Source organism: Neofelis nebulosa, chromosome 1, assembly GCF_028018385.1.
Source record: "Neofelis nebulosa isolate mNeoNeb1 chromosome 1, mNeoNeb1.pri, whole genome shotgun sequence".
Lineage (NCBI taxonomy): Eukaryota > Metazoa > Chordata > Mammalia > Carnivora > Felidae > Neofelis > Neofelis nebulosa.
Window position 1 is genome coordinate 68,797,794 of NC_080782.1, and position 25,789 is coordinate 68,823,582.

At 40.2% G+C, this 25,789-nt stretch overlaps 1 protein-coding gene and 1 long non-coding RNA gene across 3 annotated transcripts in view; both read right to left on the bottom strand.

The window, feature by feature from the left end:
- Positions 1-1,333: 1,333 nt before the first annotated feature.
- Positions 1,334-11,529, bottom strand: LOC131509432 (uncharacterized). Its single transcript, XR_009260496.1, has 2 exons — positions 9,544-11,529; positions 1,334-3,972 (listed from the first exon to the last, which is right to left on the bottom strand). It is a non-coding gene; the product is annotated as an uncharacterized LOC131509432 (long non-coding RNA).
- A 166-nt stretch (positions 11,530-11,695) lies between these two features.
- CAMK4 (calcium/calmodulin dependent protein kinase IV) overlaps positions 11,696-25,789 on the bottom strand; it is a 215,790-nt gene continuing 201,696 nt past the window's right edge. For both annotated transcript variants that reach the window (XM_058725170.1, XM_058725177.1), the window contains 4 exons: positions 23,385-23,460; positions 18,669-18,795; positions 13,884-14,036; positions 11,696-12,287 (listed from right to left, as the gene is read on the bottom strand). In XM_058725170.1, coding sequence (XP_058581153.1) covers positions 11,847-12,287; positions 13,884-14,036; positions 18,669-18,795; positions 23,385-23,460 — 797 coding nt within the window. In that variant the 3' untranslated portion in view covers positions 11,696-11,846. The remainder of the gene's footprint in view (positions 12,288-13,883; positions 14,037-18,668; positions 18,796-23,384; positions 23,461-25,789) is intronic.

A 25,789-nucleotide genomic window follows, 5' to 3' on the forward strand; every position in this document is an offset into this window, starting at 1 on the left:
ATGTATCCCAGGAGTTGGAGGGTTGATGGATCCGTGCTACCTGTGTTATCAGCTGCACAGGTAATTAGGGGGGTGTAGTGTGCTAGTAAAAATAATGTTGGAAGCATAGTGTAAAAGTGCTAAACTAGGCTTTTTAGTCATTATTTGGATAGTATTTTTTTTCAGGAGCTTTACCTTCCTATTTAGGTTTTGATTTAGTGACAGCCCTTAAGTACAAGGCAGCTGATTTTTTATGAAAGGAAGTAGTCCAGAGGTTGTGCAAAACTAGGTTGAAATAAAAATGTGTTCATATGGTTGGAAATGGACTTGCAGATGGGAGAGGTTATTTTTCTCTAGCATTTCCCACCGTTGAGAAGTCACTGTTCGGGGTGTGTCTTTGCCACAAAGCAAGCATTTTGGACCCAATGGTAGTAGCAAGCTGCAATTCTGAGAGTTAGCCCCACTGTCACGTGATTCCCTTCCCCACAGATAATCTCACACAAATGCTTGCCCACTGACTGAGTGGCCAAGCTCAAGGCTTTCAGCTCTTTTTACAACTCATGCTGTTAACAATCAGCTTCTTAAGAGTGAAAGTGCAGTGTCTGCCTCTCATTCTCAGGTCCTGGAGGTTTGAAAGCACCATGATGAAGTAACCAATGAACATCATGTGGCCCAGCAATTCCACATTAGGATTATTTCCTTAGGATAGATTTCCCCAAACACTGAAAAGACTTTTAGTATTACCGAGAAAAGAAAGAATTGAGATTGGATTATTATGTATCTCTCATAAATGTTTGTGAAGCCTATGTAGAAATGGTTGTGCTATAGTGATAAGCTGGTACAAAAAAGCTACAATATGATTACAAGTCTGTGAGAAAAATGTAAAGAGTAAAACCAATAGTGTCTGTCTTTGGAATGTGTTATTATGGTAATTTTCTCCTTTTCTGTATTTTCAAATTTTTATAATGGAAAATCATTTTTTCTATGAAGTACTGAATTTAACTTTTATCTAGTGAATTGACTTCCCAGCGGCGGGAGCACTGAGCCAGGAGATGGACAACCCAGATCTGTTCTCGTCCTAGCCACCAACTTGACCTCAGATTTACCTCCCTAGGTGTCACTTCCCTTTAATAAAATGAGCTTCTTGGATTAAATGATTAGTTAGGTCCCTTTTAAATTTTTAATAACTTTATGACTTTCATGACATCCCTGTATAGTGTTTAAAAATGATAGGAAACTCAGTGTAATTTTATCTGGGAGAAAGGGAAAATAATTCAACTCCCTATGTCAGATGTAAGGAAAATGTCCATGTGTCACTCATGAATTGTAACATTTCAAATCACAGAATGCAAACTTTTGGCGGGCTCTTAGATGATTTATTATCATACTGTACATGCAGATCGCTTTACAGATTTCGCAGCAGTAAGGTATATGCTTCTTTTGGCATGCTCTGACACATCCGGGTGTACTAACACAAAGTAACATTGGCCCTCACTGAGGTCAATTTCAATAGTCTACCAACATCCATTTTGCCACATGTCACACGTTCTTCTTTTATGTTCCCAGGAAACACCAAAAAATGAGCATGTTTAGTCATTTAATCAGGCTATCCAACCTGAGTCCAAGAAGCAACAGCTGTCTATGGCTGTCATGTTGTCTGCCCCAGGTTTGGGGCAGCTGAGACAGCCAAGGACTCTGTGTCCCATCTGTGGGAAGCAGGGACTCCGGTCAGTCACTGCCATTGAAGAATAGAGCAGCTCAATCAAAAGCAAATGGGCATGATTTGGATGAATTCTCTACAAACATCTTCTGTATTTACATTATGGCCTAGGTCAGCTTACATGTTTACCTAAAAAATATTATAATATATCTCTGTATGAAGGAGTCAATAGCACCATTTTGACAGATTAGAAATGAAATCTTCACAGCTCCTTTTTCAGTACTTTTCGGTCAGACATTGGGAAGATAGCCTGTGATCTTGGCTGTGTAAACTGAAATATTTATACTTTTTCTTTGTCCCCCAGATCCTACATGCACCTGTTTTTGGCTAATGGCTGGCAGTCTATTGGAGATGTAGTTTTCCTGTATGTAACAGTATTCCATGAACCTAATCTTCCATGCTGCTCTGAGTTTATGTCCCTTTAGTCTAGCAAACGTTCAACAACCCAGGAATACAAATTTTTCCTGTAGGTCAAACTAAAAAAGACCTACCAGCTCATGTCACAAGCCTGAAAAACCCTGGTAGGAAGTATTCCTTTCTCAATGACTGCTAAATTGTATTTCCTGTATACTCACAGTATCTGTCTTTGCTTCTTTTCTATCACTCAGATGACAGTCTACCTTTGTCCCTTCTTTGTCCCATCCTTTGTCATTTCATTTGTCCTGAGAAGTAATGCAGCCATTCACTACTCACAGACATTATCTGAGACAGCAAAGTGGGCAAGGCTACTAAAAGTGTATATACTGTAGTCTAACTCTAGTTGGTAAACATTTAAAAGTAAGTTTCTTGAAGATGGATGTAAAATGTTGCCTGCGATGAGTGATATAAAAAGGGACTTATAGAAGGGTGTGTAAAGAGGCAAAAGGGAGGGAGAGGTAGAAGAAAGGCCTTGCCAGGACCAGCCTGATGTTTGAGGAAAGCAGTTCTGAAAATTTCACATTTTGTTGTCTGGGACTAAGCTTTTTTATACAAGTCATCTCGAAGTCTAAACTTTAAGGTGTGATTCTATCTCTGTGGGGATCGCCCTTTTGGGTCTAATCATTTAAAGGTGAAGGTTACTATGGCAGAAGGAACCTTGACGTGGGCCTCTACTGGCAAAACTTTGGTGAGTAGTTAGGCAATTTGCTAGCCACAGAGTTATTCCGATACTGGAGTTTTGCAAAGCTTTCTCAGAAATCACCATCATTGTCTACTCTGCTTTGTTAGTGGAGACCTAGCCAGCACGGTTTTTGCTTTTAGTGACAGAGGCTTTGCTTCAACTAGTGACTTGAAAAAAACGTCTTCGATGTGTTGGGTGATTTTTTTTATTCTACTTAGGGATGTACCAAATTAGCTGATCAATCTCCATGTAGGAGATCACAGAGGGCTAGATGCTCTGAGGAAATGCTGCACACTTATCTACCCAGAATAAGAAAGGAGTGAGAAGTTCTAATTAAATTTTGCACAAGATCCAAGCCTCTTTCTGCAGACTTAGTGACACTTCCCTGCAGAGTTTGGCCTTTCATACCGGTATTGCCCCTTCACCACTTTGCCTGGAATTTTTCCACTCTGTAGATTTCTCAGCCAGACCTGGCCCCTTCCTCCTTCCTCCCTGCAAAGATTGTCCCCAACCTTCAAATCCAGCCTAGGTTCCCATGCTTTCCTCAATCATCATTCTAGGCAGACGGGAGCTTTTCCTTCTTGCCATCCCTAGAGGACTTAATCCCTCGCTTAGATTTGGCACAGGCCGTGTATACACACGTTTTTTTCTCTCCAACTAAAAAGTTCATTCTCAGAGGATATAGCACTGGGCTTAATTCATCTCTGACTCCTTCACTGTACGTAACTGTTTCTCAGTGAAAGTTTACTGAGAAAATGGGTGTCTGAGATGGCCTACTGGGAAGCTTCAAAATTGGCAAATCATTTCCTTAAAGTGAGTTTGTGATACAGGCCTAATATCCCCTAAACTAGTACTACTGTCTAATTTATGGTTCTGAGGGGAAAATTAGCTATTGACTTTGGTCTATTCATTTCCAAGGGAAGCAGGTGACCCAATTATTGAGAGAAATGTAGAAACATGATTTTAAGTCTATTAACAACTGCCTTCAAGCTCTGACCAATCAATAAAAATGGGGAGGTGGGAGTGTGAAATCCTAATCTTTATGTCTTGCCTCTCCTGTCCAGTAGAGTCTCCATCTTGCACATGAGCCGTGAGGAAGTGGCAGGCAAGTGATCTCTTTTCTCCTGAGTCCAGTGTATCCCAGCGGCACATCATATGATTAATTACTGCAGCGCTTTAAAGAAAGCAGTATAGTATTTAGTTAGAATCATGATAGAAGTTTGGATATTCCTAATAATAGGCTGATAATAGGTCTTCTACTCAATATCTCATTTGTAACCTTTGGCGACAGATGTTCAAAGTCAACAAAGGTCACGCATACCTACATTTCTCAGTATCTGGGTTACCTGCTTCCCTTAAGGCAGATATTGTGAAATGAATCATTTCTCTGTGACAGAAATAGACTAAGAGAAGGGCCCTTCTTGGATTTCTAAATATGTAAGAAAAGTAAAAGCAAGCATTTATTCAAGGCCCTCTCTTTTGAAAGAAATGAACTATCTCTCAGAATATCCTCAGAAAAACATGGGGATTGGAAAGTAGTTTCCTTACATAAAAGAAATGGCTGTTTGCCTGTCAGTGAGCTATTGGTGAGCAAGTTATTGTCATAGAAAGCCACATAATAAAGCATATTATTTACTAAAACTGGTTGAATGAAAACCCAGTTGTTATAAATTACTTAAGAATATTCTGAAGGATTCAAAACCAAAGGCTCTGTTACTTCTTAGTTTACTGAAGAAACAGCTGAAGACCGACTTAAATGTGAGCAAGTATCAGTGTAAGATGTCATTTACGTGATTTTAAATATAAGGATCAAATTTCTAAAACATGCTCAAAATGCTAGAAATCTTTTTTAATTCCTCTCTGAACAAAGTCAATTCATATTCTAAATTAATTTTTTTCAGGAATGATGCCATTTGGAATTTTTAGTTCTGTAGGGATACTTCAGTGTTAAGTTGTACAGACAGCACAATTATTGTTGTGAGACAATCTGCTCTGTTGTGAGACAAAGCTCTCCTAGCTTCCTCTGGGAATTAGAACCTTACGTGAAGTAGAGGAAAGTCATGGAAATCTCTCAGATGTTCGCAAAAAAGCATGGGTGCCATGATAGGCCAGGGTCATCAGGTTTTTTTTCTGTAGAGAGCCAGATAGACATGTTACGCTTTGCTGGGCTATCCAGTTCTCTCTGTTGAAACTTCTCAACTCTGTTCTAGTAGCATGAAAGCAACCAGACAATATGTAAATAAATGAGCATGGTCATGTTCCAATAAAAACTTTATTTATAAAAACAGGCTTCTGGTGGATTTGGTCTGTGAACCATAGTTTGCCTGATTCCTGAAAATTATTCTTTGGAAATTTAAATTTATTTCCTTGGGCTATTATGTGGAAATTGCTTTTTTAAAAAATGCACATTTAAGTTTTATGTGTATATCATAAAGACCATAGATAAAAGAATGATCATCGATATTCAAATAAGAAAGTATAAACATTAGCTTCTAACTCATTTACTACTAATAATACCTTTTGCCTGATACGCTTAGTTCATTGGGCATAAGGAATTACTTGAACCTTTTTAAACCCCTGTCTGCTGTTCCCACTCAGTGAACTCACAAGAAATTTTAAATTTTCAAGGGAAACACAGCAACATCTATCAGATAGGGAATGCAATACTACTATTATGTTGTTTGGACCTAAGTACTTAATAAATGGACGTGTTAGATAATTCTTTTGGCTTTGGGAAGACCATGAAAATAATACTGAGACTAAGGATGTACGAATAGAAACACCTTGGGAACTTCTAACGTAAGAACCTGGACAATAAAAATGTAAACAAAATCATAACTCGTGAATATGTTATTTGTACTCTATGCTAATGTAAGTCGCTGCATGATAGATGATAAAATAGGTCAGGTTAACAGGGAGCAGCTATAAGATGACAGTTTTCAATTTATAGTCATACTTACTTGTATCTTTTACAAACCAGATTAACTACTATACATGTAACAAGGAAAGGACAAAGAAAGGTTTCTACAACTGATTATCAGAGTGAGAGCACTTAGGGAAAAACAATAGCTTTCAAAAATTCTAATGTGAAGCCTATTGTATTTGAATACCCCAAAATAGTATTTTAAATGGAAAATAGTATTTTAACTGACTGAAGATTAAATATGTCATTTTTAACAATGAGTCACAACAAAAATTACACAGATATAAATATTCCGTATCCATGGGTTTTCCAGGTCAATCTTCAAAATGTGCTGAAAACAACTATTAACAACAAGCATGATTTTGTAGTCTTAGCATTGCTGCTTAGAGTTTCAAACTAAATTGTGGGCCACCAAGGGCCCCACATTTCTCCAACCAGTCTGGGATACTCCTTCCAGGGTTTTAGCAGATCTCACAAGCCTAGAGGGCAGCCTGATGGCCAGAAGGATGAAGCAAAACATTGATTTGGGACAAGTGGTAGCAAACCAAGACACAGGGAAGAGTAACTGACTCGTGGAATCCCATTTTTTCATACTGAATAATAGTAATATACCAGTATTCAAACAGCATCAGTTTCAGTCAGAGCATGGGAAGAGATTTCCTTCCATCTGGCTCATTTGAGCTCAGCCAGGTCAGATGCCTAGTGTCTTCTGAGCAATGTCTGATTCCTGTGAAGGAGTCAGATGGTCCGCTCTCATTCAAGGCTTCCATCTTGCCCTAGGTGGACCTCTGGGCCAGGTAACAGGGAAAAGGCTGAGTCTTGAAGGAAGTTAAAATCATGCAATCAAATCCTCTAGAGTATATCACAAGCATTTATGAAAATTGGAATTTTAAACAAGCCAACATAAATTAGTCAAGTTTGTTATTGCTCTCCAAGGTAAGTATATAAATGGTTGGGCTTTGTGAGCTGAGATTACATTATCTGATCTCAGGTGATATCTGAAAGGAGTAATAATGACAAAAACTGGCCCTTAGTAGATCAGAATGTAGAAAGAGGAAATGATGAACTTGGTAACCATGGTGGGTAGCTGATCTCTCTCCAGTCGTCTTTTTTCCCCCTTATTTGTCAAGGAACCAGAAACTCACCCTGAGTTGTGCCAAGGGGAGAAAAGGACTTTGAAAAAAATGTATAGAAAATTATTGGGTACATTTCTATTCATCATGTAGTTATGAATATTGTAATATTAATATTGCAATTGCATGCACATAATGTTTTTAAAAATCACGGGTGACACACAGTCTAGCCATTAAGCAGTATTTAACTAGTAAATGCTCAAATGTTAGCAACGACCCTAATCGGGAACATATCTGTGATGAACATTGAGGAAATTGGAGTATGACCTAAGAGACAGTGATTGTAAGGATATTACAAATCCTATTATGTCTGGAAACTTTGCACCATCTAAAGCAGACCTACATAACCAGTCTATACTCCACAATGACAATAAATTACATAATGGCATTGTAATTATGTAATTGACTCTGCTCGGTATATTTATTTCAATTTTTCGTGGAGTTAACCTTCATCCAGAAAAACCGAGTGCTGATTCACTTCGTTGACTTTTGTTTTTCTGTTCTTTCTTTCTTTCTTTCTTTCTTTCTTTCTTTCTTTCTTTCTTTCTTTCTTTCTGGTTTTTGTTTGTTTGTTTTTGCATTTGCTTTGCAAGAACAATCCTAAAACAGAATAAATGGCTTAGTAATTTTACTCTTTGCCTTTTCTGGCATTTACTTTTTTTTTTTTTTTCTAATTTGAAATGCAACCAGATGCTTCTGTGAAATAAAAACTGAATTATGAAACAAAATGGCTCTCTCTAAATCTTCGGTCTGTAGGCAATCCACCAACAGTTACCTTGCATGTGAAACTGGAAATAGGGGTTGCTAGATATTCTAAATTACAAAATATGCTTTAAATACTATGTAATTGAGGTCACAGTAATAGGCAAACTATTCCTTTCTTTTTTAAGTTTGCCACTCAACATGGCTATAGAACTTTGAGGATTATTCTAAAATAGCAGTATATAAGAAAATTCTAAGTCTTTGAATCCATGTATAATGGCAGTGTTGATTGAACAGTTCTGAGGAAATCTAAAAAGATCCAGCCAACGGTCATTCTTATTTTGGGGGTTACTGGGATGATATCCTCACCCTCCCCAAACGATCTTCATCACACGAATTTAGTATGTTCAGGTGATTTGTAGAAGGAAATATTGCCTGTAACAAAATGATGCCCACCTCAGTCCAGCCTTAAAAAATCCTATTAAGGGTCTGTGTGTAGTCCCTCCTGAGTGGGGACACATGGTTTCATACACAAGAATACTGTTGATGTTATGGCAGTACTCAGGAGACTCGAGCCTGAAGTCAAGATTCCAGGGCCCAGAGAGGGATTAGAGGGACTGTGGCAAACAGACAATTTTGCAATGCCCAGGAAGGCATTGTTCTCTAAAAGTCGTGATGGGAAATCTTCCTTTGAAGTACATGATTAAGCAGATGTGGCCAACAGAGTTTTTACTTATTTCGGTCTGTGACATTTCGGAAACATTTTCTTTTTGGCCTCCTACCAACTCATCAGTATGGAAAACTGAGGCAGCTCAAATCTAAGCATAGAAATTCATGTGTCATTTTTGCTTTAGAAGTGCGCTCTAGAACAGTTTTGTTCCAAAACATTAGCCACTAGTCATGTGTGGCTATTGAGCACTTGATGAACTAAAGGTGTAATATATATATATACATATATATATATATTCCTGATTTTTAAAACTTAATATAAAAATAATAAATTCAAAATATCTCAATAATTTTTCATATTGATTATACATTGGGATTACAGCACTTGTTCTAGATGATAACTTCTACAACCATGTTATTCTAATTTCTCCCTTATTTATGTATTTGTGGGGCAAATGAGCTCTTACAGCCTGAAAAACCCAGTGGGATTCTGACTAGACTTTTTAAATGTGAGAAATAATAATTACCATAATTCTTCATGGTAAAATAGTCTAGTTCATGCTATGTATCTGAACTTATTTGAGAAACAAAAATCAATAATGTATTAACTGTCAGCTCTAAAATGCAAAACAGAATTTATTGTTCTGTGCTACATTAACCTTAATGTTTTTGCTTTGTGACTATATTGTCTTAATTAAAGGTAACATTATGAAAGAGTTTGTCAAATTAAGGCTCTCTCTACAACAGTCTACCATTATTTAGCTAAGTAATCTTTGTGGGGTTGTTGTTGTTTTTTTTAACGTTTACTTTTGAGAGAGAGAGAGCATGAGCAGGGGAGGGGCAGAAAGAGAGGGAGACAGAATTCAAAACAGGCTCCAGGCTCTCAGCTGTCAGCACAAAGTCCAATGTGGGGCTAGAACTCATGAACATGAGATCATGACCTGAGCTGAAGTCAGATGCTTAATGGACTAAGCCACCCAGGCGCCCCTAGCTAAGTTAATCTTTGAGATAGATAACAGATCTCTTTTAAATAAAGAAGATAAATGTTTGTTGTTCTTTCAAAATGGTTAATCTAATTATCCTAACAGATTGTATTTCTGTTAAATCTTAGATTGAATCCTTTGGCTGAAATGACCAATTTTTGTGAAAGTCTGACTTGTTTTTGCATTGAAATGACAAAGTTAGTCACAATTTTGGCATCATCAGGACTCATCTTTTACAGTCAAAATTTAAAACTCCCGTTAATCTTTAGAAAGTGCAATTTACAGGTTAAAAAAAAAAAATAGAGGAAATCACCCTCAGGTGCTCAAGTACTCACCAAGGAAAAGGCATGGGTACTCATTTAAATGGGTAAATTCTTAAACACACACTGGCCTTTCGCATCCGCTACTGCTGGAGCTCCTGTTAACACAGGCCACAGGCAGCACAGTCAGCCTGAGTGATGGATCAGAGAATGAATGCCCTCCCTCGGAACACTGTGGGGGTGGACGGGGCCCGGAAGGGCAACGCCTAATGATGTTCCAACAATGCCACTGTCCAGTAAGATCCATTTCCCTCTCTTCTTTCCTTTTCCAGTATATGGGACAACGACCCTATCTGCCTGTTAAGTCTCATTAGGAAAAGCACACCGGGCAATTGATCTTCTTAAATGGAAATGTTAATGCTTAGTGAAGAAGGCATTCTTAAAGATTAAAAAGAGTGAGCCCTTTATAATTACTAACCTGGAAATTCTGAGAGAATAAAGAAGGAAGGAAAGAAACAGGAGAAAATAAGTACTCTCAACTAGCTAAAAACAAAAAATAATCTTCTGAGCCCAGATGATGTGCTCTTTAAGGGCTTTTTCCTCTGTCCATGTCGGTGACCCATCAGGCCCTTAAACCACGGACGACGAGAAGTCCTACCTTTTCTTCTTATGAGAACAGTAGTAAAGGAAGGTTTGCGCTTGGAAAGCAGAATATCTACCAAGGTCCAGGAGCCCGCAGGAACCAGAGATTTAATTTCATTTTCCAATTTGACAGTTTTGAGGAAGAGCCAAAAGAATTTAAGATCTTTTTTCGGTGAAGATTTTTATGTGACAGTCATTTTTACTGTCCATATTTTGGTCTCTGAAAATAATCCTTTTTTAAAACTGAGGAAACCTATTTGTGATGCATAATTTGATAAAAATGTTCACTTCATCTCAAACTAGAAAGAAATATGAGGTACTTGGAATTTAGGTGTGGTTTCTATAAGGGAAAAGTGTTCATATGAAAAATCAAAGAAAAATATTTTGAAAAAAAATCATAATAAAGTATTAGGTCTAAGGTTACAGCTTCTTGTGAGTCTGATTTGAAATCAGTGCTTTTTCTTTGTTTCTTTTTGTTTTTGTTTTTGTTTTTTAAGGCAAATAAAATGTTGCACTGTCCTAAATTTCTTGGCATGGAAACTAAAAAACTACATTGTAAGATGTGGGCACTTCTATTCCAAGTATGAGAAAAAGATATACCAGATTTTCTGAAATATCTTTAGTTCATAAGCAATGTATCTAGTTCATCATCAACTGAAGGGAAAAAGGACTTTCATAAACAAAAGTTTCCTTACTCTAGTAAAGTGGATGATCTTATAATGGAATATTATTCTCACTCTATTCAGACATTTTGGCACCAGCCTGTGGGGTAGATTTTTCTGAATATTTGAAACTCGGTAAATACAGAGTTTATTCATAAAAATGTCACGGTCTTTAAAGTTGTACAAACTCATGAATAAATCCAATTGTATCTGAAAATGACAAGCAGTCAACCTTTGTTAGTTTAGGTCTAGGCCTTAGCTCCTTCTCTTCCCTCAGTTTCTTTAGCCTACCTTAAGTGTTGTCCATGAGAAAGAAACTGTATTAGCATGGGAAGGAAGGGATATATCTCTCAGCAGGAGTCTGTAAAATACTTTCTCTAGGATTGTAAAATGGCAGGATTTTGTGATAGAACATTTTTGGTTATTAGTAATATAGTGTGCATAAATAAGGACAAAATTAGAAAGCATTTGCTACACAAGCTTTAAGGGCATTTTGTTTCATGGCCCTTAAGTATGCTTCAACTTCTTACCATTGTAAGTGGGATTTTTTATATGTACCATAAAACTGCACCCTATAACCATCTCCTTGTAAACAGTTTGAACACACTGAAAAGTATAATGTGAATGCCATGGGAACATGTCTTATAGCATTACCTAATATTGAGCAACAGTCCAAAGGAATTACTGCCTTGTGAAGAAATCCAAAGGATGTATGATGGCTAGGTTTTCAAAGCAAAAACAGTGTGTTACTAGTTACTTCAAAGTTAGTTAGTAGTTACCAGTATGCTACTGGTCCCTGAAAATGTATGTTTTTAAAATGTATGTTGTTTACTCAAAATTTCAAATTTAACTCATCAGCATTAGGTATCCATTACATACCACAGAAGACACTATTTTTTCATAAAGCAGTCACATGCATGAAGTTAGGATTACCAACTGATATATATGTATTTTTTTTTTGCACCTCAAAAAACAGAATCACTATAATGCAGATCATGCTTCCACATCTTCCTTGCTGAAGGACAAAACATACAAAGTGCCCGCATTTGGCCTCCCGACTGGAAAGAAGCCAAATCAGTACTCTGGCAGGATCACATCATTCTGCTGAGCTCCAAATACCACAGCCAGGTTTTCTTGCTCTTGTTTGGAGGCTGCTGCTTCCTCCGAGGTCTTCAGCTTCTCCTCTGCTAGGCCCTCCTCGATTTCCGGGTCAGCCACCTTTGTCCCATCTTCTAGTGCTTTGGGCACCGCACTGGTGGCCTTGGCAGCACTTATATCAGCATCTTTAACTTCTTCTACGGCCTGTACCTTCATCAGCTCAGCCTCTGCCCGCTCAACTGCCACTGGGGCCCCACTTCCTTGAACTTCCTCTCCTTCTGAGATAGCTTTAACATCTTCACTGCCATCCTGAATCGAAGAAGGTGCCTGGCCGGCCTTCTGGCTCTCTTGGATGCTGCTGTGGCTGCTGCTGGCGCTTCCCAGACGGGAAGAGGCCACCACGGCCTTCACTGCTGCCTGATTAGAAACAGAGAAGTGTCAGGTGTCACCTGCACTTAAAATCCCCAATCAGAGCTCCATCTCAGCTTTGCATGTTCCAGACATATTTATTATTCCAAGATGGTTGAATGAAAACTTGTTTGGAGCATAAACAGAAAAATCTCTTTAATCCCAAGCTAGAGTATTTAATCATCTGGACCAGTGAAAGCTTGAGTAAATATGTTTGCCCATGGATAACCTATTTTCAAATATTTTGGACTTTGTTTCCTAAAGTATTTGTTTCATGGAACACTAGTATTATGTGACAAAAGAATTCCATGGTTAGGTTTGTTTGAGAAGTCCTGGGTTCAGTCAAGGTTATTTAATCCATAGTATTTCAGATCAATTTGACCACAGAGCCCTTAAGGTTCATTTAGTCTTTATCAGCCTGTAAGTGATGGCTGAATTGAACGTTATTTTTGACCTTCAGCTGTTCTCTGAAATTCTCTGGATATACAGTCAGTCCTAAACACCATTATGTAAGAGAAAAGCATCTAATATATCTTCTATGTATATTCTATAAAAAGATATATTTTGGACAGTTTTCTGTATCACATGAATTACAGTTGACACGTGAACGACATGCGTTTGAATTGCAAGGGTCCATTTACATGCAGATTTTTTTCAATAGATGCATTGAAAAGTTTTTTGGAGATTTTCAACAATTTGAAAAAACTCACAGATGAAGTATGCAGCCTAGAAATACCCGAAATGTTAAGAAAAAAATTAGGTATTATTGTAAGAATATAGTACATAAAACATTGAACATAAAAACTATGCATTAATTGACTGTTATCTCTAAGGCTACCAGTCAACAGTAGGCTATTAGTGATTAAGTTTTGGGGGAGCCAAAAGTTATAGGTAGATCAACTGTGTTGAGGGGTTGGTGCCCCTAAACCCAGGATTGTTCAAAGGTTAATTGTATTTTAATTTTTACCAAGTATTGTAATTTATCTACATTACATTATAATTTTTAAAAGTTTCCCAATTTTCACATATTCAGAAAGAAAACTTTCTGAATAAGTACCAGTTTCCTGAGCAATGCTGTTTAAGCAGTTCAGTCACAATTAAATGAGTAGCAGTGATAATGTGTTTGGTGAGTAAATCTCAACATATAACACATTTCCCTTTATTAATAATGAATTCTTTTAAAAAATTTTAATGCTTATTTATTTCTGGGGGGGGGGGAGAGAGAGAGAGAGAGTGAGAGCATGAGTGGGGAAGGGACAGAGAAAGAGGGAGACACAGAATCTGAAGCAGGCTCCAGGCTCTGAGCTATCAGCAAAGAGCCCGACACAGGGCTTGAACTCATGGACTGCGAGATCATGACCTGAGCTGAAGTTGGACACTTAACCGACTGAGCCACCCAGATGCCCCAATAATGAATTCTTAAGAGAGAATAACATGACTGTCAGTGGCTTTACATTGTTGGGATTTCAAAGCAGGATTTTCCCTGGTACCATAGGAGATAAATAATATTATTAGATGAAGAATAGTGGAATTATCTTTAATAGTTCAAGCTAAGAGAGAGATTTTTTTTTTTTTAACAGAACAAAACAAATCTACAAATCTTACCTTAAGCTTGCGTCGGGCATTGAATTCTTGGAGCTTCTTTTGAGCAGTATCCATGTGTACAAAATTAGCTGCTTTGCCTGTGACCCATGGGTGTTGGAGAGCTTGGAAAGTAGTCAGCCGTTTCTTAGGATCCAAAACAATTAATTTTCTAACCTGAAACGATAAAGAACCATAGATTTCTTAGGGAGATTTTTTTATGGCTTGCCCCTCAGCTTGTGAACTTCTATTTTCCTAGCAATACCATGAAATATACATTTAAAAAAAAAAAGCTTTTAAGCCGTCAGTAGTCACTGTACTGATAGCTTCAGGTAGCAGCGGCTGAGGGGGTCTGAGAAGACAGTGGTGTGCACCAGCTAAGAGCCTAAACTTGCAGACAGTTTTCCAAGGGAGGTTAAAGAAACAGGTCCTGGCTTGCCTGTGGACTGGAAGCTGTCTGAAGGAGAACCAGCATCTGAATAATTCTAGGCTGTACTTCATACCACTTAGAATTCAGAACTTGTTGTGGCTCAGTCGGCTAAGTGTCTGACTTCAGCTCAGGTCACAATCTCGCAGTTTGTGGGTTTGAGCCCCGCGTTGGGCTCTGTGCTGACAGCTCAGAGCCTGGAGCCTGTTTCAGATTCTGTGTCTCCCTCTCTCTCTGACCCTCCCCCGTTCATGCTCTATCTCTCTCTGTCTCAAAAATAAATAAAAACGTTAAAAAAAAAAGAATTCAGAATTTGTTGTATCTCAGTGGAGATAGTATCATCGTGCATCCATCATGTTTTCTATGGGGATTAAATGGCATCAAAGGGACAGTACCATAGTCCTTACTCTTATCCCATGACTCTATGATGAAGTTCATTCTTTCTAATACCTTCAGGGTTTTGAAGGAATAAGCCAAGTGCTGGAGTAAAAGCCTATTTAGAATCAAAGCAAAGGTGTCAGTGGTTTAGGGGCACGATTTGTTTAAAGGACTGAATTCAACCCATGGCAGACCATTCTGGAGGTTGACCCCTGAGGATGAGCAGATAATAAACTGCCAGGGAGATCAACAACCAAAATAATCTCTGGCCCTGGGCTCAGAAGGGGTGACCTGGAATGAGGCAGAGACTATTTGGAGTTAGGAGGCATGTTCAAGCCCAGTTACATCTCTTACCTACTTTTGTGACCCTAGACAAAGACCCACATACTAACTGAGTCCCTGTGGACATTCTCCTAGGCCCTTTTCTTATATGATCTCATTTCCACCTTCATTCCTGTGTAAATACACTCTTATGTGCATATAAAAATGTTTCAAAATTCATATAATTCTTTCCATGACCTTATCAACTTGGAACTATTAGCTCCAATTCATAAATGAGGGATGAGAGGAAGCTCAGAAAGATGTAGTGCCTTACCTAAGGTCGGACAACTTGTAATTGGTGGAGGCTGTGTGCAAACTCAGGTCTGTCTTACCTCAGAGCTCATTTTGTGGCTACTCTACCACAGCGCCTCTGTGGCAGTCCGTCAACGCCCCTGGCCTTCAGTCTGCGCATGTGGCAAATGAGGGGCTTTTGGTGTCGTAGGCCTAAGGTCTTCCTAACTCTGATAAGGTAAGAAGAACTGAACACAGGCTAACACAAATCAGGCAGCAACTCAAATGAAGAACACATACCTGGTTCTCCTTTTACTTCTTTTCTGTAAAATTTGCAAAGAAATGTGTGTTTGGGGTAAGAGACAAAATCTGTAGAGGGTAGAGATGTGAGGTTGTTTGGGCTAAAACTCTGAGAGGAGGTGGTGGGAGGCACAGGTGGTTAAGGAAAATGAATGTGCAGAAGGAAGTAAAAATCTGATTGCAGTCCCCCTATAACCTGTGGGATACATGTCCTAATAATTTTACGTAAATGGCACCTAATCCTTAGCAACAATTCACAATATTATTTCCCTCCCGTTTTTCAATGGTCCTTTTCCTCCTCCTCATCATTACCATCCTCATCCTCATGAAAATACAAAGAATTTACTGAAATTCAGAATGTTCCCCCAAATTCCACATGTCAGCATTAATCTTTACATCTGAAGATACTGATGTACTGAATTGTTAAGCTTGCTGAAGGTCAGAGAGACCCGGTGATCCTGCCAAGATTCAAACCCAAAGCCTTGCCTTGATCCGACAGCTCCCCTCACAACCTGACTCCACCATGTGTTGGCACTGTTCCCCTGCTGTTATCAGAACAGATGCAGGTTCTTCTGGTAAGTACACAGCTGTGGTACTCAAGGACTCTGTTAGTTCTGAAGTTTCATAAATTTATTAGCTCAAAGGTAAGACTTAGCTGGATGGAGGTGCCTGGGTGGCTCAGTCAGTTAAGCACCCAACTCTTGATGTCAGCTCAGGTCATGATCTCACGATCCATGAGTTCAAGCCCTGCATCAGGCTCTGCGCTGACAATGTGGAGCCTGCTTGGGATTCTCTCTCTCTGCCCCTCCCCCACTTGTGCATGTGTGCTCTCTCTCTCTCTCTCTCTCAAAATAAAATAAATTAATTAAGGAAAAATTAGCTGAGGAGTGCCTGGGTGGCTCAATTCGTTGAGCGTCCAGCTCTAGGTTTTGGCTCAGGTTCATGATCTCGCAGTTTTGTGGGTTTGAGCCCCACATCTGGCTCTGCCCAGACAGTGTGGAGCCTGCTTGGGATTCTCTCTTTCCTTTCTCTTCCCCTCCCCCACTCACGCTGTCTTTCAAAATAAATAAACTTAAAAAAATTAGCCGAACGAAGGAATATCACAGCTAATGCTCTTATCCACTTAATTTTCATTAGAGATGAAAAGAAAGTAAAGGAACTGTTATGGAGTTAGTTGATGGTAGTTAGTTAACATGCATTATATATCCTTAAGTCTCACAATAATCTAGACAAAGGTACTGTATCATCCCAGAAAAGAAAACTAAAGTAGGGAGATTAGATAACAAGCCCAAGGTCACACCTGTAGGTTGTAAGAAAGGGGGCACTTTAAAAAGGGGGCACTTCAGGTGTGTCAGACTTTAAAAATCTATGGTCTATTTCCTGATCCATTGTTTCATTCAGTACACGTTTACTGAGTCTGCACTACATGCCCACATGGTACTAAGACCTGGGCACACATGCCTCGACCTCTCCCAGAACTTGCAGTCCAATTAAGGAAGACCTTTCCACAAGTAAATATAACTAACAACCATCATGAAAGCGTGAGTTGGAGGCAAAGGAATAATAGTGGCGGAAGGAACAAGGCAGGTGTGGGAAGGAGGGACTGCTGAAGCGGGAGGTGGGGGGCGGCAAAGCTACCCCGAGGGAGTCAAATGGCAGCTGCGGCTTGACATGAAGAGTTACCCACGCGAGAGGTGTGTGTGCACGTGTGTGTATGTGCACACGTGTGAGAGAGAGGCAGTATGGAGGAAGAGGCTGGAAGATAGGAGGAAGAACGTTACAAAGCAGAAGAAAGAGTAACGGCCCACATGCTGAGCTACCCTGAGGAGGGGCTGTTAGTCTGATACCCTGGTGTGAAGACAGACCAGAGGACAGCCTGTGAAATGGGTGGCATGGGCAGGGTGACAGGTTCCCGGCCAGGCGGTGCTGTGTAGATCTCATTACAGATTTTGGATTTTCTCCTAAGGGCCTCAAAGCAGGAGAGTGACAGAATTGATTTATTTACTAGGCCCTTCCTCAGGATCCTGCTTGGAGAGCTTACCTGAAAAGGGCATGGAGGAGGTGGGAAGGCCACAGGGGAGGTTGTGGCAGTGGTCACAGGAGAGGACAGCCCTGGTAGGGGCAGTGGTGGTGGAGTGGGGAGAAGCGGATGGATTCAAGAAGTGTTCAGGCGTGTGGGGCCTGGCTTGAGCCAGGAGTTGGGATGATGCCTCCACACATCGCACACACTGTCTCTCTGCCTGACTGCACTGAAAAGTCATGGTCTATAGGGGGTTTGTTCCATGAAAGAACATGGATGGGAAGGAGAAAAAGTTTGGAGGGTAAAGAGCATTGGCTGGAAACTTGGATCATTTGTTCCGCTGGGGAGCTGTGTGACCTTGGACAGTCAGTTCACCTCTCTGGGCTTTAGCACCCTCATCTTTAAAAGGAGGGAAACATTCGATGACTTCTAAGATCCCTTGGAGAGCTTCTGTGGTTCAAAAGTTAGCTTTTAGTTATTTCTGGGTGGTTTTTCTCTAGCCATTGATGGTTACTGCTTTCACCCCATGCTAGTATCCCCTTCATTTTAGAATAGGTGGGCCATCTCCGGTGACGATATACACACAAACTTTAATATGAGCTTAAGTGAGATCCCAAGTAAAACAAACAAAAAACCAAACAAAATGAATTATCAGTAAAGTGTAACTTGTTTATGATGCCAGTGATGCATGATGGGACTTGTGTTACTACTGGGATATTTTAATAAGTTTGAACCTCTCAAGATGCAATGCTTATTTGAAATATAATCAAATCTAGGTAATCTAGGCAAGCCAGATTAAAATGGAATTATTCTGTGTAAATTATATTTGAATTCACCCAGAACAGCTGGCTTCACAGGCAAGTTTTTACCTTGACTAGATGGTAAAAACTCACTAATTAATACTGTAGTGACTTTTAGTTTGTGATAATTCAGCTGGTGATGAGTCAGGCATATCTGTTTTTCATTATCTACAAGGAAAATGCATTAGTGTGCCTTTTATATGTTTTATAAAAAATACAATTATAAAGAAATAAGATATTAAGAGGGGCAAATTTTAAAAAATGGCACTGCCCATTAACTAATTAAAAATGAATACGAGGATTGTTCTTCGTTTTGTTTTGATCACACTTACCAAGTCCTTGGCATTTAGAGATACTTCATCCCACCAGGGGGAGATAAAGTAGTATTCACAATTCAGAATTCTCCTGAACATGAACTGATCACCTCTTTCATCATAGAATGGTTCAAATCCACAAAGTCTAGAAGGACAAAAGATAGGGAATAAAATATCTTTAAATGTCTAAATACATTTCATCAAATTTTTGTGGTAATTCAGAATTGTCCTTTTCACAGCTTCCCATTACGAACACCAGTCTACTCAGCACGAGTGTGGAACTGCCTCGTTATAATTCACTTTTGCTGTGTAAATACACATCATGCTCTCTGGAAGTAAGAATAGGTACAAAGCCGATTCAGAATTTCTACAAAGAGTTTATAATAACATCAATAACTCTGACACAAAACAATAACAATAATTGTTAACACTATTACAGGCACTATGCTAATGATTTTCTGAGGATTTCTTTTCAGCAGGAATTGAGAAGATGGACTGATTAGAAGTTCCAATTTATTACAAAGTGGAAGAATTAGGATTTTGAGAATAAACAGATTAAGAGGTAGACAGAAAAGATTTTTCAGTCATTTTTCCTCAGCTCTATTTGCCGAATTCCATCATAGAAATGAGTAAAGTACTAGATTTCCATCCCACACCAGTTTGGATGTCAGGATGAACAAAGACAGGAGCTAAGACTATTGTCAGGAAATGACCCTTTAAAACCTGACAGAGTGAACACATGGGGCCAACAGAGATGAATGGGCTGGTGCTCCCTCAGCCCTGTGTGTGACCCTCACTTCTGTATCTCTGGAAGACCTACATTCACCTTCACTTTCCACTAGGGGGTCAGCATACAAGTGAACGGGAAAAGTGGGGGAAAGAAATAGAAAATCATCTCCAACATCCTAAAGAGAGAGAGGAAAAGTGAGTTGCTGAAAAGAGACCACCAAAAGCCTCCACTGTAGGGGCAGCTGGGTGGCTCAGTCGGTTAAGCATCTGACTTCGGCTCAGGTCATGATCTCGTGGTTCACAAGTTTGAGCCCCGCATCTGGTTTTCTGCTGTCAGCTCAGAGCCTGGGGCCTGCTTTGGGTTCTGTGTCTCCCTCTCTCTATGCCCCTTCCCTGCTCGCACTCGGTCTTTCTCTCTCTCTCCCTCAAAAATAAAAATATTAAAAAAATTTAAAAAAAAAGCCTCCACTCTTTACGGATGGGTACAGGTTCTGAAATCACTAGGGATCAAGAGGAAACTATAAAAACAAGTCCCTGCCAGGAGATGAGTTGCACTGGACAAAAAATGGAGGGGAAAGGATGAACATGTTAAAAAACATTTTCTTAAATTCTTCTTTCAATCTGGTCGGGAGGGTGCAGAGCATGAAATGTTTGAGTGCTTTCTAATGCAGTGGGTTTCTAGGGAAAAGCATTTTGTCATGTCCTTTGCTCAGGGACTGTTCTATTGGGAGTCTTTGTCTCTTTTGAATATTCTGGAGCCAGCCAGGACAAGAAAGGCCTGGCAGTGCTGAGGCTCGGACCAGTGTGTCCTCTCCCACTGCAGCCAGCCATCTGCACTGAGAGTCCTGCTCCCCCATAAGGAGAGAAGGGAGCCTACGTCCACACAAGGGGGCAGCTCAGCCTTGCCTGGCCCTCCAGTGCCAGCCACAACACTAGAAAAATATAGCCTACTGTTAGTTAGTCATGGAGAAATTAGCCAACGTTCCAGGCTTGGTTTAGGAAACTCTTCTGTTTCCCCTTCTGGAAGTCTAGAAAGAAAAATTACAGTTCAGAAGGTACAGTACTCAAATGCCTTTCTTACTTCTCAAACATATCTGTAAATCTGTGCACTGATGACAGAAGTAAAAAGTTTATGTCATATCAGCCTAAAATGCCAAAAATGGAAGAACTGTGACACAGAACAACACACACACACACACACACACACACACACACACTACAAAAAGCCTTCAGAAATGGAAATATTTGAGAATCCTGACAACGGAAGTTGCAGAGGACATTAGGGTTAGGCCAACCATGTGAATGTCTGATACAGGGGAGCTCCAGGCTGCTGGGCAGAACTGTAGGGTGGGACAGATGCAGGACAGAGTTCAAATCTCTGGCCTTATCTGAGTCTGATTCTGACCTGAGCATTGTAGTAGTTGCTTTTGTCTGACGGCACAAAGGATTTAGGTGTAAAAGGTAGAGGGACCAGAATTTCTGTGAGAAATAACAAAATGGCCTTCATTTCTAGTCTACTGTCATCCTTAGAAAATAGCAAGGTCACAGCACAAAATAGCTCAGTGGAACTTTTAATTATAGTAAAGGAGATACACAGGTCCACTGGCACAGTCTTGGAGAACTTGTCCTGGTTGGAGGGCTGTGGTGGTGGTCACAGGCTACTACTGCATACTTTGAAGCAACACCTACTAATTAATGACCTTAAGTGAACCAGGGGAAGGGGCTTTGACAGACTCTTAAAATTATTTTCAGGGCTATGATGTTTCTCCAACAATCACATTCTTCCCTCTTCGTTTTCCCTGCTCAGTGACCACATTATGGGGTTTGACTCGTTCCAAATTTCAGGTTCTCAGGGTGAATGTGATATAGCTTCCTACCTCCATCTCTGAGTTCCTATACAACCTTAATGCTTACACACCCCCCCCCCCCCATCACATTTCAGCATGAAATTGCAATTGGGTGGGCACACTGATACTTTAGGAGCAAATCTGATTCATTATTTGTGCAGTTCAGTTTTTTATTTCACGTCACTGTGATATGTCACCTGCCTAATTCAGGACCCAATACTGTCTCCTGAGTATAAAAGTGACCTCAAATGTAAGCTGAAGGAGTTCCATGATGTGGCCTCGGGAATTCGTTTTAGTGAATTAAGCACTTAGTATGGCAAAAAAATTACCTAACAGTTTTGCACTTTCATAAGAAAAAACTATGTTTCTCTACTTCTCCAAATGCTTTTCAAGCCTTTACTATATTCTGGATACACAAAGAATTCAACACTGAAACTATCTTTTGACGTTACACAGTAGCAGACAGCTATTTAATGGGTTGCTTATTAAACTTTTTTGTTTTGGCTACTGACTACTGAATATATCCAGGTGAACATAGAGTTTACTAATTTGTCTGGGGGTACCCTAGTTACCCTCTTCCTAGTCCCTATTACCCAGATACTACACTTTCTAAGATCACTATTAAATTCAAAAACAACAATAACAACAACAATACCCAAACCTCTTTCTGCTCTGGACTGAAATGTGTCTCCCTAAAATTCATATGTTGAAGTCCTAATCCCCCAGTGCAATGGTATTTGGAGATAGAGTCTTTGGGAGGTAATTAAGGTTTGATGTGGTCATGAGGGTGGGCTAACTTCATGACGTGATTTGCGTCCTTAGAAGAAGAGATACCAAAGAGCTTACATTCTTTCTCTGCCATGTGAGGAAAGAGTTAGAGGACAGGTGTCTGCAAGTCAGGAAGAGAGCTCTCACCAGGACTGGACCTCCTGGCACTCTGATCTCAGACTTCCAGCCTCTGAAACTGTGAGAAATAAAATTCTGTTGTTTAAACCACCCAGTTTGCAGTATTTTGTCATGGCAGCCTGAGCCGATTAATATCCTCTCTTTCATACCTTCCAAAATCTCTACAGATTTGCATGGTATAGGTTCCAACAAGTAACTGTGTAGTGTCTTCTAAATGGCAACCAAATCTGCTTGTCTTAAGTTAAACTCCAGAACTCACTGACACCTTTCTTCTGTAGCCTCTCTTGAGCAGTCTTCCCAGACACTCCTCTGTCCTTGCTTACCTCCCTCATATTCCTCTGCAATTCCATCATGTCTTTGGCAAATTTCCTGAAACCCTTTGTTTATTCATAGCCAGGAGCTCAGGAATGGAGTTGGGGATACCAGAGAGCGAGAGATTAGCCCAACTTTTTTCTACCAGAGAAAAGGTTTCTCTGAGTTTAGGGTATTAAACTCAAGGTCCTTGAGGACCTAACACAAATAGAAAACAAAATTGATAGGCAAATTGCATTAAAAACATTGCTGACAAGAAATGTACCAGTCTGGAATTGTTTACGAAATTAAATAGTCACTTGCTTTTTAAAAAGCAATACTAATAACTAAATACTAAATAACTAATAACTAAATACTAATACTGTATTTTGATGAGATGCAAATAAGTAAAATAAGAGCATGTTTTTAATAGATGGACTTGAGTTTCATATTCATTACTACCATCAAATAATGAATTGTTCTCCAAATCTGCTACACACTGCACCGCAAAATGGGACCGAGAAAAGTCCTGGACAGTGGGGCGCCTGGTGGCTCAGTCAGTTAAGCGTCTGACTCTTGATTTCCGTTCACAGTTCATGAGATTGAGTCCAGTGTTGGGCTCTGTGCTGACAGTGCAGAGCCTGCTTGTGATTTTCCCTCTCTCCCTCTCTCTCTGCCCCTCCCCTGCTCGTGCTCCCTCTCTCTCTCAAAATAAATAAATAAACATTACAAAAAAAGAGAGAAAGAGAGAAGTCCTGGACAGAAGTGCCGGTTCTAAGGAAATTATAGAATAAAAAGTAATGCTTATTTTCAGAAAATTCTATCACTGGCTACATTTAGTATGTCATAGAAAATTACAAAAGTCAAAAAGTAGTCTTGCTTTTTATGAGGACTATCAGTACCTAGAAAATATTACAGCAAAGGCAAATAGAACACATAGAGGTTGCTTTTCTTCACTTACAAGATGTAGGTGATTATTCCCACAGACCACATGTCCACCTCAGGTCCATAGGCACAGCCTCTAAGGATTTCAGGTGCTGCAGAAAGAATGAATATTGTGTTAAATGGGAGTTTAAATTTAACATTTACATCTCAATAACAAGCAACAGGTAAGAAATTAATTAACACAAAGTTCAGAACAGTTTTGTAACCAATTTTGTCTCCCCAAACCAAAGTGTGAGACTACAAACCCTCATGTCTACTTTAATGGGAGAAATCAAAGTCTTTCTGTGTTTGGGGTGCATAAAAATAAAGGTATTAACTTTAATATTCTACATCAGAACATTCATTCGAATCAGACAGAACTGCATCTCTGCTATAAAAGATCCCTTACTTCAGAGGGAGCTTTGTAGGTAGAAAAGGAACACAAATTTAGCATAATAAGGGGAAAAATGCAAGTTATGCTACCTTGAGATCTAGACCTTCTTGGGAGCATGGGGCATCCATGCAAACCTGTATTTGACAGCATGAAGGGCAGGGACCAGGGCAGGGACCTGGGCGGACAGTGGGAAGGACTGGGAAGTCTCTATGCTGGAAGGTTGGAACAGGTGTTAGAAGGGGCCCGGCACATGTCTTAGTACTGACAACTACATGTAGGTTCCCAGAGAGCAGCTGTCCCCAGTTTGGGATTATGAACTGAGAAAGGGATCTTCTCCGTGCACAATGAGCCCGATCCTATTAGCCCTGCCCACCATGGTGAAAATGGAAGGTATTCTCAGCCGTCAAACGGCCCTGTAGTATAGAATGAGGAGATCTTTTCTGTTTTTATTATCTTAGAGCTGTGAAAATGGAGAGTTAACTGCGTCCAACTGTTTGCACCAAGAATTGGAGGTGTTATTTGTTTGCCTAACAAAGGAAGAAAAGGAGAAGTGAGAGTTTTACCATCCATGCAGAAATAAGGCTCGGGCCTCTAGCCCCAGAGTGGCCTATAGCCTCAGTGTTCCCATTTTGAACAAAAGTGCTGTAGATGTCAGTGGGGTCTCTGAGGGAGGAGCTGACCAATCCATGTTGAGAGCTCCTTGAGGGAGGCTTTGGGAGTGGGGGCACCACCCTCCTCCTTCCAGCAGGGGGCAGGAGAGTAAGGGAGCTGGATCCCCGGTCTGCAGGCTGAAAATGTCATATTCAGAGTAGGTCATTAAAGTGAGCCCTGGAAGGCTGCTATCCTCCTGGAACTCTGAATTTGACTTAGAGGAAGGAACACAGAGGATTTTCCACTGATGTCTTCCCATACTACCCCCCCTCCCCCATCCTTTTGCAATCAGGATATTCTCTTCTCTGCACAAACTGTGTTACATAAAATACAAGAGATGAAGAGCCCATACGGTGAAACGAGAGTGTGCAATGTAACACTCCAAGCAGCAATTCAGCAAGATGCACCCTTTAAAGAATGGTGTCTGGGGCCAGGAAGTTTTTCTCATCTATAGGCATATTATTCCTAGAAAATTTTCCTCTTAGAATTTAATTAACATAATTAAGAAAAATGCACGCTCGTTGCCAACACCATTCACTCCTTCAGGTTAGCTTTCGTTTTCCAGGGCAATCTGTACCCCACACATGGTTCCTTTGGGCCTCAACACTGAGCGCCCACTTGCAAATGCCTTGCTCATCAGGGTTCAGAGGAAACTCTGGTTAGGCTGCCTCTTCCAGGAGGGCCGCTGTGCTGTCTGTGTCACTGGGAGCTGTTCCAGTCAGGGAGCTGAATGCACTCACATTTAGTACGATTAGCCCTTCCCCACTCAGGTCTTCCCATCAGTGAAGTGCTGTCAAGTCCCACACTGACATTTAGACATACAGAAATCTGTTGGGGAGAGTCCTTTACATTTTCTGGGACTCGTTTTTACCTCTAAAACCTAAGTGAATTGGATTAGCTAACTTCCAAGTACTCTTGAGTTTGAAGCTACTAGCCACTGTGATATTAGTAGAGGGGTTGTTACTGCCAATTTAAGCAAGAAGAGAGGACAGGCACTCCACTGAATTCCCGTTCCTCTGCCGGAGTGTCAACTGTGTATGCTGGCCCCGGGCGTACCTATCCTATTGGCTCCAGGGCTCTCAAGCCTCCCTTCGGTGCTGTCCAGAGGTGAACACCCTGTCGCAGAGGTCAGGTGCTTTTTCTGGCCATTCTTGATAGCTCCCAGGTAAGGGCCCAAATGAAGTGAATACCATGGAACAAAACTCTTTCTGAATCCACTTTTTAGGGCATCTGGTTTTCTTACCTGACCTGGTAATATCTGACCTCCCCTCACAGCACAGGGTGCAATCTTACCCTCCAGAGGCAACTTAGTTCCTTGTAAGGCGGTAGGCTGCAATGTGGGCAATCCCCTGGTGTGAAACACTAAACTTTCCATGGTGAGGTTAACTGAGACAAAA